The 21,497-nt window shown below is 34.6% G+C and overlaps 1 protein-coding gene across 3 annotated transcripts in view; it reads left to right on the forward strand.

Moving 5' to 3' along the window:
- LOC110706366 (solanesyl-diphosphate synthase 1, mitochondrial-like) overlaps window positions 1–19,480 on the forward strand; it is a 29,385-nt gene extending 9,905 nt beyond the window's left edge. The window contains exons 8-13 of one of the 3 annotated variants that reach the window (XM_021884284.1): window positions 11,896–11,967; window positions 12,044–12,129; window positions 15,081–15,213; window positions 16,986–17,075; window positions 17,392–17,490; window positions 18,696–19,477. In XM_021884284.1, the coding sequence (XP_021739976.1) occupies window positions 11,896–11,967; window positions 12,044–12,129; window positions 15,081–15,213; window positions 16,986–17,075; window positions 17,392–17,490; window positions 18,696–18,875 (660 nt within the window). In that variant the 3' untranslated portion in view covers window positions 18,876–19,477. Of the gene's footprint in view, window positions 1–11,895; window positions 11,968–12,043; window positions 12,130–15,080; window positions 15,214–16,985; window positions 17,076–17,391; window positions 17,491–18,695 lie in introns of all 3 variants that reach the window. The other 2 variants (XM_021884301.1, XM_021884293.1) reach the window with 2 other exon arrangements.
- Window positions 19,481–21,497: the final 2,017 nt, after the last annotated feature.

Raw genomic sequence — 21,497 nt, forward strand, 5'->3', positions numbered from 1 at the left:
CTGAAAGGAAAAATGGGGCTTTTAAATAAGGACAGACATTGGGGAGAAATGGGCTTTTAATAGGGGACAGAGGGAGTACTAATGATTTCTCAAAGTTGACAATTTCGGAGTTAATCAATTCATTACGTATCAAAGAAGTATGAAAAATGGAGATGGTGATAGAGTTGGAGGTGGCCTATTGGCTAAGTCATCTTACCACAAAAAGAAAGGTAAATCTCTCCAATTCAACAATTTTCATAAGATCGGTCATGAGGAAAAAGATTGTTGGCATAAGGGAAAACCTAAATGCTTAGCCTTTAGCTATCAACTTTGGGTATATAGTAAAGGATTGCAGGTTTTAAAATGATGATCAAGAGTATGGAACAAGTGGCCGTTAATGAAACTTTATTTTAAAGTTGTGAGTGAGATATTCACTATGGAGAGTGTGTTAGAAAATAATTATGGGGATGAAGAATTAGGGACGTGTTTACACTGTCCTTAAAGCAATTTTAACCCCCACTATGATTGCTATGGGTTACCGGTTAATATGCTCCCAGGATTTCCCTAAGTTCGAGAACAACTAAAGCAATGTAATTGAACTCCCTAAGAACAAATTTAAGAACAATAAGAATATATAAGAAATAAGAAGATAAAGTAAAAAGGTTAGTTATAATTTTGGAGCAATTAACTATATATAATGAATAACCTTTTAAACCAAGAATCACTATTTCCTAAAATAATTAATTAATATAATCTGACTTTTAATGAAAAGTCATTATTATCATAATCAATTTAACCGTAAGAAAGTGACTGTTGACACTTGCCCGACGGGCAAATAAACGGACGAATCTTTTAACTAGGCTCGCGCCCGATCGGGCAATGCCCGCCCGATCAGGCCATCTACACTAAAGAAAATAAAGCGCCCGATCGGGCTAACTCAGGCGAGCAAATATTATTTTCCTAAGTTTATATTCGCGCCCGATTGGGCAAAGCCCGCCCGACCGAGCCCGTGGTCATAAACATGACTCCCGTTAAAATTTTGTTTTGCTCCAAATATTAAACTTATAGACTAGCTCCAAGCTAAACTTTTCTATTTAACTCATGTGGGAGTTTTCTTCCCAACATCAAGTTTAATAGAATAGAGTAACTTATAGACTAGCTCCAAGCTATACTTTTCTATTTAACCAATGTGGGAATTTCTTCCCAACTTCAAGTTAAATAGAATAGAGTAAGCTATCATCCTCTATTCAACTAATGTGGGACTTTCTTCCCAACATGTTAAATAAAATTGAACAAGATAACTTCTTCTATTATACCAATGTGGGACTTCCATCCCAACATTTTAAGCTATATAGACTAACCTATACAACCTAACTTTTATTTTACTAATGTAGGACTAATTTCCCATCATTCACAAAACACCTATTGTGAAGACTACTCTAACAATCCCCCACTTAGTCTTCAAATTTGGTGTATGTTCTTAACCAACAAATTATGCATCGATGAAGGTATCTTATCGATTTGAACCTCCACCTAGTGTAAACTTTCAAAGTAACAACAAAATTAATGGTAGCATGTAGCTTTGAACCATAATCTTAAATGTCATTGTCGGAAATTCTACACACACAACTTTGTTAAACCAAATGTTTTTAGAAATGGTAGCACTATGTGCTCATCCTAGTATTCATGAACATCTCCAAAAGTAAAAACACACTTTTGCTAGGAACAACATCATTCCTATATGTTCATATCGATGAAGTACAAAAATAACCTTTGATACTTCATTTAGAGTCTAAAACTCACCCTTACACATATATATTAATTATACTCAACAATAATCAATATATCATCAACAAATAACTTGTTTTTACCACATTGAACCTTTAATATAGGGGTAGTACTATAGGAAAGGTTGGGATATGTTGTTCTTGATTAAATAATTGGTTTCAAACCAATTTCCTTGGACATTGTTTGCACCATGTCCCTTGGTAATCCTTTTGTAAAAGGATCTGCCAAATTATTGCAAGACCTTACATACACAACAGTTGAAAATTATTGCAAGACCTTACATACACAACAGTTGATTAACTGACGTACATATGCATGTCTTAAACTAATATGTCTAGATTTTCCATTATAAATCTTATTATTCGCTTTAGACAGACAGTTCAAAGAAATGGATGACATTGGTTGTGGCCACAACTCTATATCTAATAACATGTTGCTTAGCATTTCTGCTTCTTTTCCTGCTGCTGCTAAGGCTAAAAATTCAGCCTCCATGGTGAAATGAGTAATACAAGTTTGCTTCTTTGAAGCCCAAGAAACAGTACCTCCACCAAGCATAAAAACCCACCCACTATTGGATTTATTATCACCGGTGCTAGTAATCCAACTAGCATATGAAAAACCCTTAAGAGATGGAATTCTATTATAATGCAAACTAAGATTTTTTGTTCTCTTTAAGAAACCAAAAACTCTACCAATAGCTTTCCAATGTTCAACATTAGGATTGCTAGTAAATCTAGAAAGTTTGCAAACTGCAAATGCAATATCGGGCCTAGTACAATGAGATGCATACATTAAACTGAATTTTCACCGAATGCCCATGAGTTATTTTTTTATTCACCATATACCCATAAAATTTTTCAAATTCACCGTATACACTTGAGTTACACAAAAATGTCACCAAATGCCTTTAATGACTAATAGCGGTTAACTCCGTTAACTGCCGACCCGCCGTTAGTCATTAAGCTAAATTGTGCCACATGGCATGCTGCAAATGGTTCTCTTTTAATTAATTACTCAATTAATTTAATTAATTACTTAATTAATATAAAAAAAAAAAATTAAACCCACCCCCTAGCCACCCCCTCCCCTACCAAACCAACCTCCCGCCAGCAGCCGCCGGCGCCGGTGGCCCCCCACCCCAAGTCGGAACCAACGCCGGTGGTAGGCCAGCCCCCACCCTCGACACCCCCTCCTCAATTCCCTAACCCCACGACACCCTTTCTCCTCCCCTAAAACCATCCATATCCGCCAACGTCTTCCCGGAAACAACCCTCGTCCCATATCCACCACCCTAAATCGATCCCCTCCCGTTCCCCACCCTTAATAGGCCACCTAGAATGTAACACCCCAATAATTCTCTCTTTAAACATGTGAGGACCCTTAAGTCTGAACAATATTCAAGAGAATTACTGGCGTGCTACCGTCACGTGTTCAAACGTTAAGGCTTTATCAGAAAATAGCAGCGGAAAAACTAACTCAGTTATAAATAAGTTTCAAAACCAATAACTAAAACCAAATTAAATCTTACAACTTGGAACCATTAAGACCCTTATTCAAAACCCCACAAAGTAGTAAATAAATAAAACCAGAGTTTAAATAAATTCAAACTTATGAAAAGAAATAAACTGTGAACAATAATCAACTCTCCATACAAAATCCCACCACCATGATGCAAGTCCAAACTATGTAAACACCTGTGATGAGTGTGCTCCCCAATATTACAAGTGTAAAGATTGGATCATTACAGGGTCATTGAAAGGCGAATGCCATGACCAAAGAAAAGACACACAAAAGCACGCAATCAGCAAAGCTGAGTATATACAAGGTACGAAAAATAATAAGAAATTCCTAGCATGCTACTAACAATCAATCATCGAATACAATTTAATTATAAACTCAAACACATGACTCAACTGTTTACATTACTAAGACTCCACTAATTAATAATAGGTAAATCATTTCATTTTATTCATTGGATTAAGCAATAGACAAGGTTGTCCATCCAATGCTCCATTTGGAACATCAATAAAAGAAAACCCCATGCCTCCTTTCGGAAGCATTAATAAACATCCAATGACCACGGGCGCAACTCCGTGACCGTAGCTAGAATGAGATCTCATCTAACTCCTAGTTTTGAAAAGTATTTGAAATAAGAGACTCGTAGATCAGACGGCCTCGAGAAAACCATCCCCTGATTGTCATTACTCCAAATGTGCACAAATCTAGAGTTTATTGCTCATCCATCTTGCACTTTACGTGATTTACAAGTTTAGACTTGGTGATGACTCATTTGTAAACAACACAATAAGTCAAATTCTTGATTTATTAGTGACAAGCAACATTTATTATTAAATCCTTTTACTACTTCGGTGTATAAACACCTTGAGTGCATTAGGCACCCCACAAACTTAACCTCGTCATATAAGACTTAAATTCTTCCTTTACTCCTGTTTCCATAATCATGAATGAGTAATAAATTAATCATTTCACCAATCACATACCTTTGCCTCTAATCGCACCTTGCATAAAGCATATACAATACTTGCAATATAGAATAGTGCACGTCATACGAAAATTCACAATGTATAACTAAACAATTTAACCCAGTCATCCCTATACATGATACTAAATTCTCGATCCGTCCTTAAACATGCACCTAAAAGCAAGGTTTCGTAACTCGTACGTACCTTGAATATACGAGTTGGTATGCCACTTTACTAACTAGAAGTCATCTTCTATAAAGTCCTCCCCTAAACAAAACAACAATAATTTAATAAATACCCAAGCAATTAAATTTACAGCAATACTAACTTACTTAAAAACCTTCAAAATCCAATTAAACAACACTTTAAAACCTTCCCTTTTGTTAAAATTAAAGGCTTATACATAGTTCTTTAAATTTTCTTCATAAAAAATCTTAAAATACACTCTTATACATGAAATTACAGCAAGTTTAAAGTTTAATAAAAATCTGAATTTTTTTTTAAAACCCCTAATAATCTCCCTTTTTGATGGGTGATTAAACCCTCTTTATATAACATCAAAAGTAGTACTTAGAATCTATTTCTAGCACTTTAGATTAATTAAAAACCCTTCAAAACTTTATCAACACATCACTTTTATACTCAATTAAAAGTCTCCTAGTAAATAATCACTTCCTAAAAAACAACCAACACAAGTAATTTCCAACAATATATCATGATGAAAAACCTTTTAAAACTTCAATAAAAACATATATTTATGCTTAATTAACTTTAAAAATAATTAATTTTATTAATCAAACTCAAGGATAAAATTTTAAGCATAAAAAAAATTTCGTTAAAAATAAAAAAACTGGCCGAAAATCATACTTAGAGGCTGAATTTGGTCACGAGAGGGTGGTGCTCTCATTACCAAAGGTAATGAGTCTTTCTTAAAACGTTATTTCCACATGGAAAACACTATTTTTTTTTATCAAAATCGGATGAGTTCAGAACCTAATCGGGATTAAAACGGGATTAATATTAACGAACGGAAATCTAAAAATTAAAACACGAATTTACGTGTTCAAAATAATTTGGAATTAAGTTAAACTAATCAGTAGTTATAATCACCAAAATTTCAAAACATCATTACTATAAAAACCCTAAATTAATTATTCATTAAAACCCTAAAATCATGATTTTCGATGATTAAAAACCCTAGGTTATAAAAATTTACAAAATCTGAAAATTATAACATTTATAAATCTGAAATTATAAAGTTTAATCATCAAAATACAATTTGATACTAGTTAAATTAATTTCAAACAATAAAATCAAAATCTATAAATCAATAATTATAATTACACAAATTAATAAAACAAAGGAGAAAGAAAATAAGACTAACCTTTTTGTGTGGGAAATTTTTGGGGATTCATGGGGTATTTATAGGAGAGAATTGTAGGGTAGAATCAGGCCTCGTGAAAATAATGGGCCAATTAAATAAACCAATGGGTTAGGCTTTGTTTTTATGATCATGGATTGTAGGATATAGGTTCATAAAATAATTTGTGCTAAAATAATTTTTTTTTACCCAAATTAATAATTTGAAACTTTTATAATTAAATTACGGAAAAATACAAATAAATATTATAGATAAAATAAAATTTCATTTATAAAATATTTAAAAATACGGAGGATTACATAGAAACCCTAAAAAACCCAAACGGGAAAACCCCCAAATCGAAAATTTAAGGTTTCTATTTGGGGGTTAGGTTTTCAGGTTGTGTTTCCGGGGTTAAAGGCGCAACAGGTAGGCCAATTAAGGGTGGGGGAAGGGGAGGGGGGTCGATTTAGGGTGGGGGATAGGGGACGAGGGTTGTTTTCGGGAAGAAATAAGCGTATGGGGTGGTTTTAGGGTAGGAGAAATGTTGTCGTGAGGTTTGGGAATTAAGGAGTGGGTGTCGAGGGTGGAAGGGGGGCTTGGCCTCGCTGGCGAATATCGAGTGCCGACGCTGGTTCCGGCTAGGGGTAGGAGTTCACCGGCGCCGGCGGACGCTCGCAGGTTGTTGGTTTGGTGGGTAGGGGGGCTGGGGTGGGTTTTTTTTTTTTTTAGTTTTTTTAATTAATTAAGTAATTTAATGTATTAAAAAAAAACAACCAACCAAATGCTGCCATGTGGCATAATTAACCTTAAGGACTAACAAAATTATCCGCCGTTAATCATTAAGGGTATTTGGTGATATTTTTGTGAAACTCAAGTGTATTCGGTGAATTTGAAAATGTTCATGGTATATGGTGAATAAAAAAAATAACTCACGGGCATTTGGTGAAATTTTCGTACATTAAACTACCTATTGCATTTGCATACTTAAGTTGAGCAACTGCTTTACCATTATTCTTTTCAAGTTTACATGACGAATCATAAGGGGAATTGACTTCTTTGATATTCAAATGCTTAAATTTATCAAGCATTTAATCAGCATAACCCCGACTGTGTTTTATAGCTTTGATTCCTAATATTGTATCCATTTCACCCAAATCTTTCATTTGGAAGCAAGAAGATAAATATTCCTTAGTCTCATTAATGCCTTTTATATTCGTCCCAAAGATTAACATGTCATCAACATATAAACATACATTGACTCCATAATCTTTTGTAAACTTAGAATAAACGCATCTATCAGCAAAATTATGAGTAAAATCATGTGACAAAATTGCAGAATCAAATTTTTCATGCCACTGTTTTGGAGCCTATTGTAATCCATACTAAGACTTAACCAATTTGCAAACTTTACTTTTATTACCAAGAAGAACAAAACCCTCCGGTTGCCTCATGTACACTTCCTCATCTAAATCACCATCTAGAAAAGCTGTTTTTACATCCATTTGATGAACAAGCAAGTCATAAATAGAAGCTAAAGCCATAAAGACTTTCATGGATGTAATTCTAGTAACGGGTGCATAAGTATCAAAATAATCCACCCCTTCTTTTCGAGTAAAACCTTGTACTACCAACCTAGCCTTAAAAGATATTATCTTCCCATTTGTGTCTTTTTTAATTCTAAACACCCACTTACATCCAACAACTTTGGAACCAGGTGGCAAATCCGTGAGATACCAAGTATTATTTGAAACCAAGGAATCCATCTCATCATTTATTGCCTCCTTCCAAAAAGCTGCTTTTCTAGAAGCCATTGCTTCTTTAAACATTTTTGGATCATCCTCTACATTAACATCAACAGTAAGTAGAATGGGTATCTTTTTAGTAACCTCACACTTATTACACCTTTGACAAGAAAGAGAATAGCTTGTGAATCAATAAAATTCGGACCCTAATTTTTCTCCTTCCTTGCCCTTACACTTCTTCTAGGTTCACTAGAGAAATCGGACATTATTCGAAATTACTAAGAGCTAGAAACATCATTAAGAGAAACTTGTGGTAGTGCTGAATCATCAATGTTTATAGAATCCCCACGAAATTTATTCTCAAAGAATTCAGCATCTCGTGATTCCACTATAACATTAGAATCTAAATCCAAAAACCTATAGGCTTTTGAATTTTTAGCATATCCCAAACTCTAAAATAACTAATATTAGGTTTCTTTCCTTTCCTTTTCTTTCCATAACTCATATGGAGATACCTTATTTTTCTCAGAAGGAATTCTGTTGTGTACATGACATGCAGTTAGTAAAGCTTCCCCCCACAAATTAAGCGGCAAATTTGCATTAACAAGCATGGCATTTACCATATCACCTAATACATCATTCTTTCTTTCAGCCACTCCATTTTGTTGGGGTCTATATGGGGCACTAACCTGATGTATAATGCCATTAGATTCACAAAAATCAGAAAATTCCGTGGGAAAATATTCTCCACCTCTATCAATTCGTAATATCTTAATTTTCTTATCTTTTTGTGTTTCTACCATGGCTTTACACAATTTAAACATATCAAATGCCTGATCTTTTGTCTTTAACAAATAAACATAGGTAAAATGAGAACTATCATCAATGAAAGTTATGAAATACCTATTACCACCTCTAGTTAAATTTCCATTGAACTCACAAATATCAGAATGAACAAGTTCTAATATTTCAGTATTTCTATCAACTTTAGGAAAAGGTTTTCTCTTCATTTTCGATTACACACAAACTTCACATTTATCATGACTATCATTGCCATAAGAAATCATACCACTTTTCGAAATAATTTTCATAGTCTTATAATTAGTATGTGCTAAACGATTATGCCATAAATTAAAAGAAATACATTCTACATTTTGCACAACAAAATAAGTAGACTTTTCAACTTTATTGATAGATAATTTGAATATTCCATCACAAGCATAGCCCTTTCCAACAAAGGTTCCAGCCTTAGATAGAATTACATTGTCAGATTTTATTACAACTTGCAAACCCTTAGACAATATAAAACCAGAAATTAAATTCTTCCTAATTTGAGGCACATGAAGTACATTGGTGAGAATGACTTTCTTCCCAAAAGTAAATTGCACTTCAACTGTACCAGAACCTTGGACCTTGAAAGAATGATGATCACCCATAAGAACTTCATGATCAGGGAAGAATCGGTGTAGGTCTTGAAAAGAGCCTTGTATCATACCACCAATCATCACTTGTAGTGAGCGAAGCCATATGCATTTCTTGAATCATACCAATGTTTAATTCAGATTTCATGGCAACAATATCATTGGTGTTATTCTCTACAACATTTGCCTTACCACCTTCTTTCTGTTTTTTAAGTCTTCTTAGGGTTCTTGCAATATTTCTTAATGTGTCCTTTTTCGCCACACTTGTAACAACAACATCAGATAAATTCTTTCTAGGCTTCTTGTTGGAATTATTCTGCTTATTATGATTATTAGCCTTTCTTTTCTTGCCTCCCCCCTTATGATCATTACTTACATAATTTAATTTGGAACTAGAATCACCATCAGATTTCTTATCACGGTTTTGACTTTCCTCTTCAATCCGTAAATGTTTTTGAATTTGTTCCAAAGTAAAATCCTCAGAAGTATGCAAAAGTTTCTTCCTACAATCATTCCAACTAGTGGGTAATTTTGCAATTATTCCCCCCACAAGTAGTTTTTCCGGAATGGTTATAGCAAGATCCTTAAATTTAGAGGTCAAGATAAGAAATTCATGCACTTGGTCTAGTACTGATGAAGAATCATTCATAGTAAATTCAAAAAATTGCATAGTAATAAACTTATCTGCCCCTTGTTTTTCAGAATTGTACTTAGTTTCCAAAGAGTCCCAGATTTCCTTTGGATTCTTCATCGGTATGTAGAGATCATACAGACGGTTTGAAAGATGATTCAGAATGTATCGTCTGCATAGTGCTTCATTCTCAACACGCTTTTTGCGTTCAACCTTCACAACATCAATTTCATCTTCCTTCAGGAATGGGCTTAAGATCAACATCAAGGATATAGAACAACTTCATTGTGATGAGTAAGAACTTCATGGTCTCCTTCCAACGAGTAAAATTGGAACCATTGAACCGATCAAGTTTTCCAGCGTCACCAACACTCTTCATGACATTCTCCATGAAGAATTTTCTATTAAAATTGCTTTAAGATTATTGTTAGAGTAGTTTTCATAATAGGTGTTTTGTGAATGATGGGAAATTAGTCCCACATTAGTAGAATAGAAGTTGGTTGTATAGGTTAGTCTATATAGCTTAAAATGTTGGGATGGAAGTCCCACATTGGTATAGTAGAAGAAGTTACCTTGTTCAATTCTATTTAACATGTTGGGAAGAAAGTCCCTCATTAGTTGAATAGAGGATGATAGCTTACTCTATTCTATTTAACTTGAAGTTGGGAAGAAATTCCCACATTGGTTAAATAGAAAAGTATAGCTTGGAGCTAGTCTATGAGTTACTCTATTCTATTTAACTTGATGTTGGGAAAAAAACTCCCACATTGGTTAATAGAAAAGTTTAGCTTGGAGCTTGTCTATAAGTTTAATATTTGGAGCAAAACAAAATTATAACATGAATCATGGTTATGACCACGGACACAGTCGGGCGGGCTTTGCCCAATCGGGCGCGAATATAAACTTAGGAAAATAATATTTGCTCGCCCGATAGGGCTAAGTTAGCCCGATCGGGCGCGAGAGAAAATTTATTTTCTTAAGTGTAGATGGCCTGACATTGCCCGATCGGGCGCGAGCCTAGTTAAAAGATTCGTCCGTTTATTTGCCCGATCGGGCGAGTGTCAACAATCACTTTCTTACGGTTAAATTGATTATGTTAATAATGACTTTTCATTAAAAGTCAGATTATCTTAATTAATTATTTTAGGAAATAGTGACTCTTGGTTTAAAAGACTATTCATTATATATAGTTAATTACTCCAAAATTATAACTAACCTTTTTACTTTTTCTTCTTCCTTATCTATTCTTATTGTTAAAGTGTTCTTAGGGAGTTCAGTTACATTGCTTTAATTGTTCTCTAACTTAGGGAAATCCTCGGAGCATATTAACCGGTAACCCATAGCAATCATTGTGGGGGTTAAAATTGCTTAAAGGACAGTGTAAACACGTCCCTAATTCCTCATCCCCATAATTTTTTTCTAACAGAGTGTTCTATTCAAAGTGTAGAGGTTGATGATAATGTGCATCAACAACATTTGTATGAGATGAGAAGTGCACTTGGGTGAAGCGACGTTCTTCATTTATTTCATTTTATTTAACTTTGAAGCAAAGGGTGTATTGAAGTTAGAGCTTCAAAGTTTAGTCATTTAGTTTCTTTAATTTTAATATTTCTAGGAATTAGGCATGACATGACAACGGTATGAATGTGGGATCTGACCTGCAATAAGTACCTCATACTATAGAGAGATTTAGAAGCCGGTGAATATAAGCTTGAGAGGACTTTATTTGACTCATTATAGTCGATCTACTATTCACACAATAATTAGGAGGTGATTTTTCTCTTCCTCTTTCTACTTGTTCGCTGAACAACCGATTTAGGTCATTTTTGCTATTACTATGATATTAGGTTTTAAATGGAAAGTCCCTGCACCTGTATCCATATTTAGGACAGTGCTTTCATGTCCTCAACTTCCAGTCATAACAAGTCAGACTCTTGCATACATACCCAACAGTTATATGTCATATTTATAAACTACCTGTGTTAGATTTATAAACGACTCCCACTATATGGGTCTTACTAGATGGAGGAAAACTAAATGTGGCTAAGCAGATATCAGTGAATGAGACTTAATTTTTAATTAGATGGAGCTATGGATTATCAAAATACATAGTAAGGCTAAAAGAGAATTCTTATCAAAATTCATCCTCCTGATCTATCCCTAATTTTCTTTTATTTATAGAGCAAACTCATTGCTTGCTTCCTCTCCAAGCTAATCCTAATAGACTTTTATCAGTTTTATGCACTACCTATGATTCCCCTCTCCTTAGGTCAGTTTATTACGTAGCTATTTGTGAGCATGTGCCATAAACGAAAGTGTGACAAATAAATTGGAATGGATGTAAAAGAAAAGTATGATGATGAAATTGGAACATAAAGAGGAGAAGATACCCCCCTTAACCTAGTATATGGGTGTCTTTCTGTATTACTGCATATTACTCTGACATTTCTTAAGCACGCTTCTGACTCCATCTATTCATACAATGCAGTTAGCAGTTTTAGCAGGTGATTTGTTGCTCTCTAGGGCTTGTGTAGCTCTAGCCTCTTTGCAAAATAATGAGGTAAGACATTTGACATCATGACTCAAATTAACCATAAAAACATGTGGCAGTTTTCAAATGAGGATGCATTCTGCAGGTTGTGTCATTAATAGCTGAGGTTGTACAGCATCTTGTCACCGGTGAGACAATGCAGATGACAACAACGTCTGAGCAGCGATTAAAGTATGTAGTTATGCTCTGGGAGTTATTTTTTGTGCACCTTTTGCAGTCATGCTATGCTTGGAAAGTGTGGCTAGATATTTTATGTACAAAAAGGTTGCTGTTCTTGTCAAAAAAAAAAAAAAAAAAAAAAAAAAAGAAGTTTTCAGAAAGCCAAGACTGCTTGTGTTGACGGGTGCAATATTTTCATCTTATCTTTGCACAGATTCATCATTTCGAGTTTTCTGACATGATATTAGGATTAATGCTTCAATATGTCAATTTTTTTTGCTTGTTTGATATAAGTTTTTAAAGGTTATGAGTATCTAAGGAATAGTGGAAGTGAAGATGGAATTTTAGGAAACAAAAGGGTAATGCAACGAACATGGTGGTTCAGTTAGCAAGAAATAGTCGGGAGGTCAATTTCGATTGATAAAGCGTAAAGCTTGCGTACATAACAATGGCTTTTGGCCATTACTCTCCAAGAGTTCTCTACAATAATTTTCTGCATGCCTTCTCTCTCTTAGGCTAGTTCTATTTATACTACTCAATTGTAATGCATAAGTGGCCTAGTGCCTTAATTGCTACCTTTACTATCCTTTGTCTTCTTGCTAAATTACCTACAGACTACAGTACAATAGCTAATAATCCAAAGATGCCTGCCACTTTAGAGAAACGTTGTTGCCTATGTTGCTTGTGCTTATAGTGGTTGTGTGCTGCTGCTATTCTGTTGCGCTTGTTGTTTCTGTTTCTGTCTCCTGCCGTGGCTGTGTGCACCAAGGTAACAGGTGGTTGGGTGTGGGTTCATTGCAGGTAATAAAAGAGCATTTTGTGGATATTAATTATTTGAAGGAAAATTGTGTTGGGTAATTCTATTGAGTCACTATATATGTGCTAAATAAAGAGTTTTATCTCATGGGTATCTTCGTACAATATTTGATATGCTTTAGATGTGTATAAGCTATGAAGACATGGACGCGCTTTGGAATTACTTGAAATTAGGTGTTGTAAGTTTTGTTAGAATGAGAATATTTAGTAGCTATAGCTCTTTCAAGCTGATAGAAATGATTGTTTGATTGGGCAAAAATGTGTAGAAGAACCTGTATATACATACATCATTCTGTCAACACAACTACCATAATTCTTTTTTCCATTCAACTATCCAATAAGAAATTTCCTTTAATGCTATCTTGAAGCTTAAAGAACCTATGTTCACCTCAAATATCTCGCCATTTGAAGCTTAAAGAACAATGACAGTTATTGTGTCATTATTAGAGATGGGAAAAAAGGGGGGGGGGGGGGGGGAGCAATTCTTCTAGCACCCAACTTGTGGGAGGGGGGTAAAGTTTCATGGATGTCACTTGTCTTATTTTCAGTGGAAAATATATTACAGACAGGATGGTGGACGACAAGGTCAGACAAAGTGTCAAAATTGGAAAACTGCATCCTTGCTACATAGGTAGCCTTCCTGCTCACCCATTAAAATTTTGTTAAACCATTTCCTATTTGATGATGAGAACAGTGGATATTCTTCACCATCCTTTGTGTATTTTGATGCTACAGACCATTATGTTGCTCCATTGAAATTCTTTCAGGATGCTCGATAACTGCCATTTCTGTGTGGTGAGACCTTAACATAGTCAAGATCTTTTGAACAACTGACATTTGGGGAGATACACTCTGAGTTTGGTGATGGCCCATTATATTGATCGACATTCAAGAGGCAATGTTTGCAGTGGGTGTTTTGAATTCTGGATACTCTTTGCAAAACCTATAGGCTCTTAATTTTCACATCTTTCCAAATGCTGAATGCTATATTGAGTACCCCAGGGAATATTACCAATGTTGAAAGATGGACTTAACCAGCCTATGAAAGGTTGAGTAAAGAATTCAGACTAGGAATGAATATGAAGGTTAGATTCTACTATAAAATTGAAAAAATGGTACCTGTCGAAGGCAGAAGCTAACCTACTACTTTAGCACAAAAGGAGAATAAATGGAATCCATTCAATAGCAAAGAATAATATAATATTGGGAGTTGTTGGACACAGACACAGCCAAGAAAGTCCCTGGAATTAATTTGGTGTTTGGAAAATTAGATGTGGGAATAAGTTAGAAAGGAGCTGATTTCATTTCTCTCGCTAAGATAAAAGAAAGGGAAGTCATGGCCTCCACAAGGAAGGCGCAACCAAGGATGAGATTTTGCAGATCAGAGGGAAATAGGTAGAGACAATTTTAAGAGGTCCCAGAAGCCATTTTTTACCAGGTCAGGGAGAGTCAAAGAGTCATCAAACGCCTGATTGATGATGGTTATTACCTTCATTGGGTAATTTAGATCTTTTAAAATTCAAATGTGGTGCTTTTCCAACAAAAATCTCTTGATGCTAGTTGTTTGCTTTATTTCTATATTGGGTAGTTATTTTTCCGGAAAAGGTAATTTTCCGGAAAAGGTAATTTTCCCACTAGTTGAACTTTCTAGCAAATATGTGGAGTTATAGTATTATTTAGTTGGCCAAAATCAAGTTAAAAAGTGGAATCCATGCTAGAAAGATTCTTTTTGCTTTTGCTGGCAGACTAAATATAGTGTTGTCAAGGCTAATTTATTTTTCTGGTTTATTACTGTTGTGAACCTTGTGTAATAATTATTCTAATATCCTTGCATTGCCTGGGAAGAGGCTTATAAGTTTTGATTGATGGTAATTCTTGCCAATACTGATTTATTTTTGTTTGCTATTTTCAAAACTCTTAATTAAATATTTGAATACAAACTGTTGCCATAAATTTCAAGTTGTTCTTTTGTTCCTCTTGCTGTGGTGTTTAACGTCCAACAGTTTTCCCATTTGCTTTTTATGTAATTTCTCATATGGTCCAGATTGTTGATGCTATATTTTTTTTCTTTTCCTTTTTTATTTTCATATATCTTGCTATGTATAATATGCAGCATAGCTGATATTTTGGTTCATTTCTACTCGCAGCATGCAGTATTACATGGAAAAGACCTACTACAAAACAGCATCATTGATCTCAAATAGCTGCAAGTCCATTGCACTTCTTGCAGGGCAATCTACTGAAGCTGCTATGTTATCTTACCAGTATGGGAAGAATTTGGTGAGTGTATCTTTGTCAGTGTATATTATGGCTGGAATCGTAAATGAAATTACTTGTCAGAAAAAATTTTGTGGAAAGTTTGGTGTTGGATGTTAAGTAGCTGATAATTTGTCAATGTCAATTAAATCAAAATGAGCCTACCCTATTAATCTTCGAATGTGCTGTCTTAATTATTTGTCGCTTCTTGTCTAATTAAGCACTAGCCTTTTGTGGAAGATTTGTGATTTGAAAATAGTGATATTTTATCATGATACTTTGTTTAGTGATTTTGCTAATTTGCTTGTATTCTACATGTATGCTGAATAGCTTGAGCTGCTTGAACCTATAAGTGTCCTCAGTAAAGCGTTCATTATTTAATACGAATATTACGGCTTCTTAGAGGGTTCTATTTCCTCCAAATGTATCTATTTTCAGACTTGTGGAAGCTTTCCTTGAATATTAAATTCTTAATAATACATGTGGAATGATGAATTTATGGTTTTGGGACACTTGGCTTGTGACCTCTGGTTGCATAAATGTGTGTTGCCGGCATTTTCCTATGTTCTGAATGGAGGGTCGATCTCTATATATCTCTAAATTTAGTTATACTTGTCGCATAAGCTCTCTTTTTTTTTTTTTAATTAATTTTTTTTGCCTGAAAGTGACTTTCAACCATTTGTGAATGAAACCTTAATAAGATGTTATTTTCTTGGAGAATGTAATTTCGTTGACAAATAAACTTAAACTCCCTCTTTCAATATTTTCATTTGACTTTTTGGTAATTGAATAACGAATGGATCTTCTTTCCTAATGGTGTACTACAGAGGGGTAGATATCAATTATAATTTTGGATGGGATTTTTCGTTAAAACAACCTGAGGCTAGTGGTTAAACTTGATCTTGTAAACTCACTAATCTGATTTAAATCATGTGGGAGCAAAAGGTGGTTCAGCCCAAATATTTATTTTTGTTAATATTTGACTTTTTGTTTATTCGACGACACTTTGCACAGGATTTTAGGACAGTCAAAACATAGAGAAAACAATTTCAAAAAGAAAATGGGTGTTAATTACACCCCAAGAATGGGAAGGTTTTGCTTGATTAATATACTTCTTACTTACCAAAAAAAAAAAAAAAAAAAAAAAAAAAAAGAAAAAAAGAAAGAATGGGAAATGAGGCAAGTAAAGAAAAAAGAAAGAGTGTGAAATGTGCAGCGTTGCTGTATCTGATGTGGTTTTTCTGTTTATAAGATCATGTGTGCAAGGAAACAGATGGGATTGTTAAGAAATTACAGCAGAAAAATAGGGAAGAAGGAGGCCGGGATAGTATGTCGTATTGATGATAAATAATTAGAATACGACTCCTTGCTTTTGAGAGGTAAGGGCTATCCCACAAAAGAAAAATCAAGAGAAAAGTTCTCAATAAACATTCAGCATACCCTTTTCTTATTACAAACCCCTATATATAAATGAAAAGTACATAACTTCTCCACAACAGATTTTCCCATAACAAATTCCACATACTTATCTAGGAATCACCATATTTGACTGAAAACAAATTTAACTGGGTTGCCCTTAAGTGGAGCTAACTGACTTCGACGCCTTTTTCTGGCATGCTTAAGTGAAAGGGAGTGGAGGTTTAAGTTGATTCCTGGCAATGTGCTGCAGAAAGCTAGCAGATGTAATTATGTTCATCTAACTCAACTGTATTAGTAAATTTATATTAAGAAAACTTCAGTTTGGTAATATCAGTACATATTGCTCATTACATCTCCAATTCTTTTTTCTTCCACAGGGATTGGCATTCCAATTGATTGATGATGTTCTTGATTTCACCGGCACATCTGCATCACTTGGAAAGGGTTCACTTTCTGATATTCGTCATGTAATTACCTCTTTTCTGTGATTAAGTGTTGTACATGTTTGCCAATATTCTTCTTCAGGGAATGACAATTCATTCATACACATCAAAAGTGTCTGGAAGCCACAAAGTTAACAAGTCAGATTGGAGGTCAATTTAGTGGAAGATGGGAAATTTTCTAACCTAGAAAGATATCGTATTACAGTGTAATCAGCAATGCCCATTGCTGTAGTATGTTCTTAGCATGACTGCCACAGAACTTGCTGCAACTCAGTCTTAATGTGATAGATGTCTATTTTCTTTAACTCAAAGTGCTACATGTTTGCATTCTTTTCTACAGGGAATCATCACAGCCCCTTTGTTGTTTGCCACAGAAGAATTCCCTCAACTAGGTGAAGTTGTGCAGCGAGGCCTTGACAACCCTGCAGATGTTGATCTTGTATGTTTATGTGTGAACCTCATGTTAAAATCCTGCATTATTTCTTGTTTGTGAATCTTGCGGAAATCAATGCTTTATTATGTGTTAGGTGCCATTTTGTTGTCAACCTCTGTTACATCTTCATTTAAAGTTAAATTCTTATAAAGTATAGCCATTTGGGCATTAAGACTTTGTAGGTTGGTCAATTGAACATTTTTTTCTGACTCATGCTACCTTACAAGTTAGGAAGTATTTTTGCTAAAATCTTGTGTAATGAACTTTCTGAATTTTTAAAAAAATTCTAGAGCAATAAAATATTTTACAATGAAATAATTGGAGTGAGAAGTGTACATTGGTCAGCAAAAGGCTTTAATTATGGCTCCATAATCTGATTGACCAATCTGTTGGCAATGATGTCTTGTGTTCTCTGGACTTTTCTGGATAATTTCAAGGCTCAGGATCCAATTTGTGAACGTTAGACTGCAATCTTTAAATGAAGATTTGTGAACGTTACCTGGGTTTGGTGATAAATTAGGGTTTGGATCGAGGCATTGCGCCAATGATATGCATCTATGGTGGTCGTTTTCTCTGGACCTCTTAATTCATATGATGAGTATTTTTTTCCAGGAATTTGTTTTATGATGTCTAGTCAAGAATAATGCCTGTCATACAATTATGTTAAAGTTAATCTACAATTATCTTTGCATTAGCCAATGGCCCAATACTGAAATTTGGGAGATAATCAAGAAAGAATTTATGATTTCCTGGTAGGTTTTGGTTTAAAAGTCGTATGCTGGGGGAAGTTCTTATTGTGTGCTCATTGTTAGTGATGTGGCAGATATGGGTGGAAATATTTTTTGGTAGTATTCATATCTTCAGTGCCTGTTGGCTTGAACACGCCATACAACCTATTTACCTGGTTGGGTGTTAATCACAAAATCTTATAGATAGATCTTTTGCATTAGAAAAGTTTTTTTTTTTTTCATTTTGTATATTGGTAAAAGAACAATTTTATGCTTGAACTTTTCAGTTTACCAGATTATTTTCTAGTAGCAGGGTTTTATTCATCTATTTATTATATAATTTATTTAGTTTTTATTAATTAATTAATTTATTTATTTTTTTAAATACTCGCATAATATCATAGATTTTTTTAAAAAAAAATTCTGGTTAACAAATTTAATGTATTTGTATAATTTTTTTTTGTTTTTATTTTTTGCATATAGGCTCTTGATTATCTTGGGAGAAGTCAAGGAATTCAAAGAGCGAAGGATTTAGCATTGATGCATGCAAACCTAGCGGCTGCAGCTATTGATTCTCTGCCCCAGAGTGATGATGATGATGTTAGAAGGTCAAGGCAGGCCCTTATAGATCTTACACTCATAGTCATAAACAGAACAAAGTGAAGAAAGATTTACTTGAAGCTTTTGAAGTCCACAGTTTTGTTTGATCTATTTTTGTACACATGTATAATGAGGCAGTCCCAAGTATACTGGTTTACGGTTCGCATTTTTGAGTAACCGATCTAACGGTTAACCGTACTGTTAAGGCTCAATGGTACGGTTAACCTATTGTGCCCAGCCCTACTTATAGATCTTACACTCATAGTCATAAACAGAACGAAGTGAAGAAAGATTTACTTGAAGCTTTTGCAGTCCACAGCTTTGTTTGATCTATTTTTGTGTACATGTATAATGAGGCAGTCCCAAGTATACTGGTTGGCCTCAATATTCTTTCACAGGTTCAATTATGTACTTTTGCTGCTGTTTAGAAGGACTTTATTGGATGTGAAAGTAGCAATAGTGAATGTTTTATTTTTTTTATCGTTTTTTTTAAAAAAAAAAATTTAAACAAATTTTTTATATGCGGCATGTTTTACGGTGCGACAGGGGTTGCTTGAGTTTCTCGATCAGGATTACTTGAGTTTCTTGGCCAGGGGTTACTTAATTTCCCGGGGTTACTCGAGTTTTCGAGGTTACTTGAGTTTCTCGATCAGGGGTTACTCGAATTTTTCGGTCAGGCGTGACTCGAGTAACCCCTGACCGAGAAACTCGAGTGACCCCTGACTAAATAACCCTTAATCGGGTGAACCCCCGAGTATCCCCTGCCCGAACCCCTCAAGTAACCATTGATCGAGTAACTCAAGTAACCCTCACCGAGTAACTCAAGTAATCCCTGACTGAAAAACTCAAGTAACCTCTAGCAAAAAGAACTCGGGTAACCCATGCTGCATGGTGTGACATGCACTAAAAAATTGATGTTTTTTATGGGAATAGTTACAAAGGAATTTTTGTTTTAAGGCTTTTCTAGGTACCTTTGAGCTTTTTGTTTCTATACTCTCTCTCCGCTTCTTAATAAAAACAATATTTATCTTTTATATTTGTTTCATAATAATTGCAACACATCCTAATTTGAAAGAACATGCTGAATGGGAAATATGAATCTCCTTTTAGCTGTCCTTTTTTTATTGGTAAAAGGATCCTTATGGATGTTAAATATCGTATAAGAATCATATTATCAAAAGAAAACTAGCTAATCCTCTTGGTGAAGAGGAAAAGGGGCCTGGCTGGAGAGAAAAGTTCTGACATTTTGGGTTTTTTTTTTTTTTTTTTTTTTTTTTTTTTTTTTTTTTTTTTGGAATGAAAGCTGAAGAAAATTAATCAATTAAATCTCACACGCCTAAAGAACGTGCGTTGGGTAATTCCCAAAACCATCAAAATAAGCGCCATTGAGCTTTTTGTTTCTATACTCTCTCTCTGCTTCGTAATAAACACAACATTTATCTTTTACATTCGTTTCATAATAATTTCAACACATCCTATTTTGAAAGAGCATGGTCAATGGAAAGTGTGAATCTCCTTTTAGCCGTCCGTTTTTATTGGTGAAAGGATCCTTATGGATGTTTAATGTCCTATAAGAATCATATTATCAAAAGAAGACTAGCTTATCCTCTTGGTGAAGAGAAAAAGGAGCCTGGGCTCGAGTGAAAAGTTCTGACATTTTGGTTGGATATATATATATGTGTGTGTATGTATATATGTTTAAGTAATGAAAGTTGAAGAAAATTAATCAATTAAATCTCACGCGCCTAAAGAATGCGCTTAGGGAAATTCCCAAAACCATCAAAATTAAGCCTTTGATTTATTAATGCCGGCTTTCTCAAAACAGTAGTATTCGATAGGCCGCTGGCGATTAGAGTGGGTTGGCTTGCTCCTCAATCGCCAGCGACCCCCCTAGGCCACCGAGGTGCCACTGGTGATTGTTGTATCATGCAGCAACAACCATCTTTTCCCCACTTCTCCCCGTCAAGCCGTGTTTCTATACGAAATTTGTTTTGATTTTCAATTTGTGGGTCTTCCTAGTCTTGTTGCGTAAGGTGAGACTAGTGGGTCTTCCCTGTTAGGCTAAGCTAAGTGAGGGGCTTTTCTTTTCTTCAGTTGCTTAATTTGTTTTAGTCTTGTCTTTTGCTGGGGTTGATTCCAATCTTTGCTTCTATTGTCTTTTCATTTTGTGAGTATTTTCCTCTGTGGATCTTTTTAATTATGGCCTGTAACACCTCAATAATTCTCTCTTAAAAACCTGTGAAAAACCTGTATATAACCTGAACAATTTCAAGAGAATTACTGGTGTGCTACCGCCACGTGTTCAAACGTTAAGGCTATCTCAGAAATTAGCAGCGGAAAACCAAAACAGTTATAAATAAACCTCAAAACAAAGGAATTAAATCAAAATAAGTATTACAAGTTGGAACCTTTAAGGCCCTTATTTAAAACTCAATAAAAGTAGTAAGTGATTAAATTCAGTGTTCAAATAAATTCAAGCCCAAAAGAACTAATGTCAAATAAAATAGAATTAAAATAAATTCAAACTTGCAAAAGAAATAAAATGCAAACAACCAACTCTCTACTCAAGATCCCACAACCTTGATGAATGCTGCATGTGTAAGAACCTGTGGTTATTCTGCTCCCCAATATTACAAGTGTAAAAATTGGATCGTCACAGGGTCATTGAAAGGCGAAGGCCATGAC

The sequence above is a fragment of the Chenopodium quinoa genome, unplaced genomic scaffold (assembly GCF_001683475.1).
Source record: "Chenopodium quinoa cultivar QQ74 unplaced genomic scaffold, ASM168347v1, whole genome shotgun sequence".
Taxonomy (NCBI): domain Eukaryota; kingdom Viridiplantae; phylum Streptophyta; class Magnoliopsida; order Caryophyllales; family Amaranthaceae; genus Chenopodium; species Chenopodium quinoa.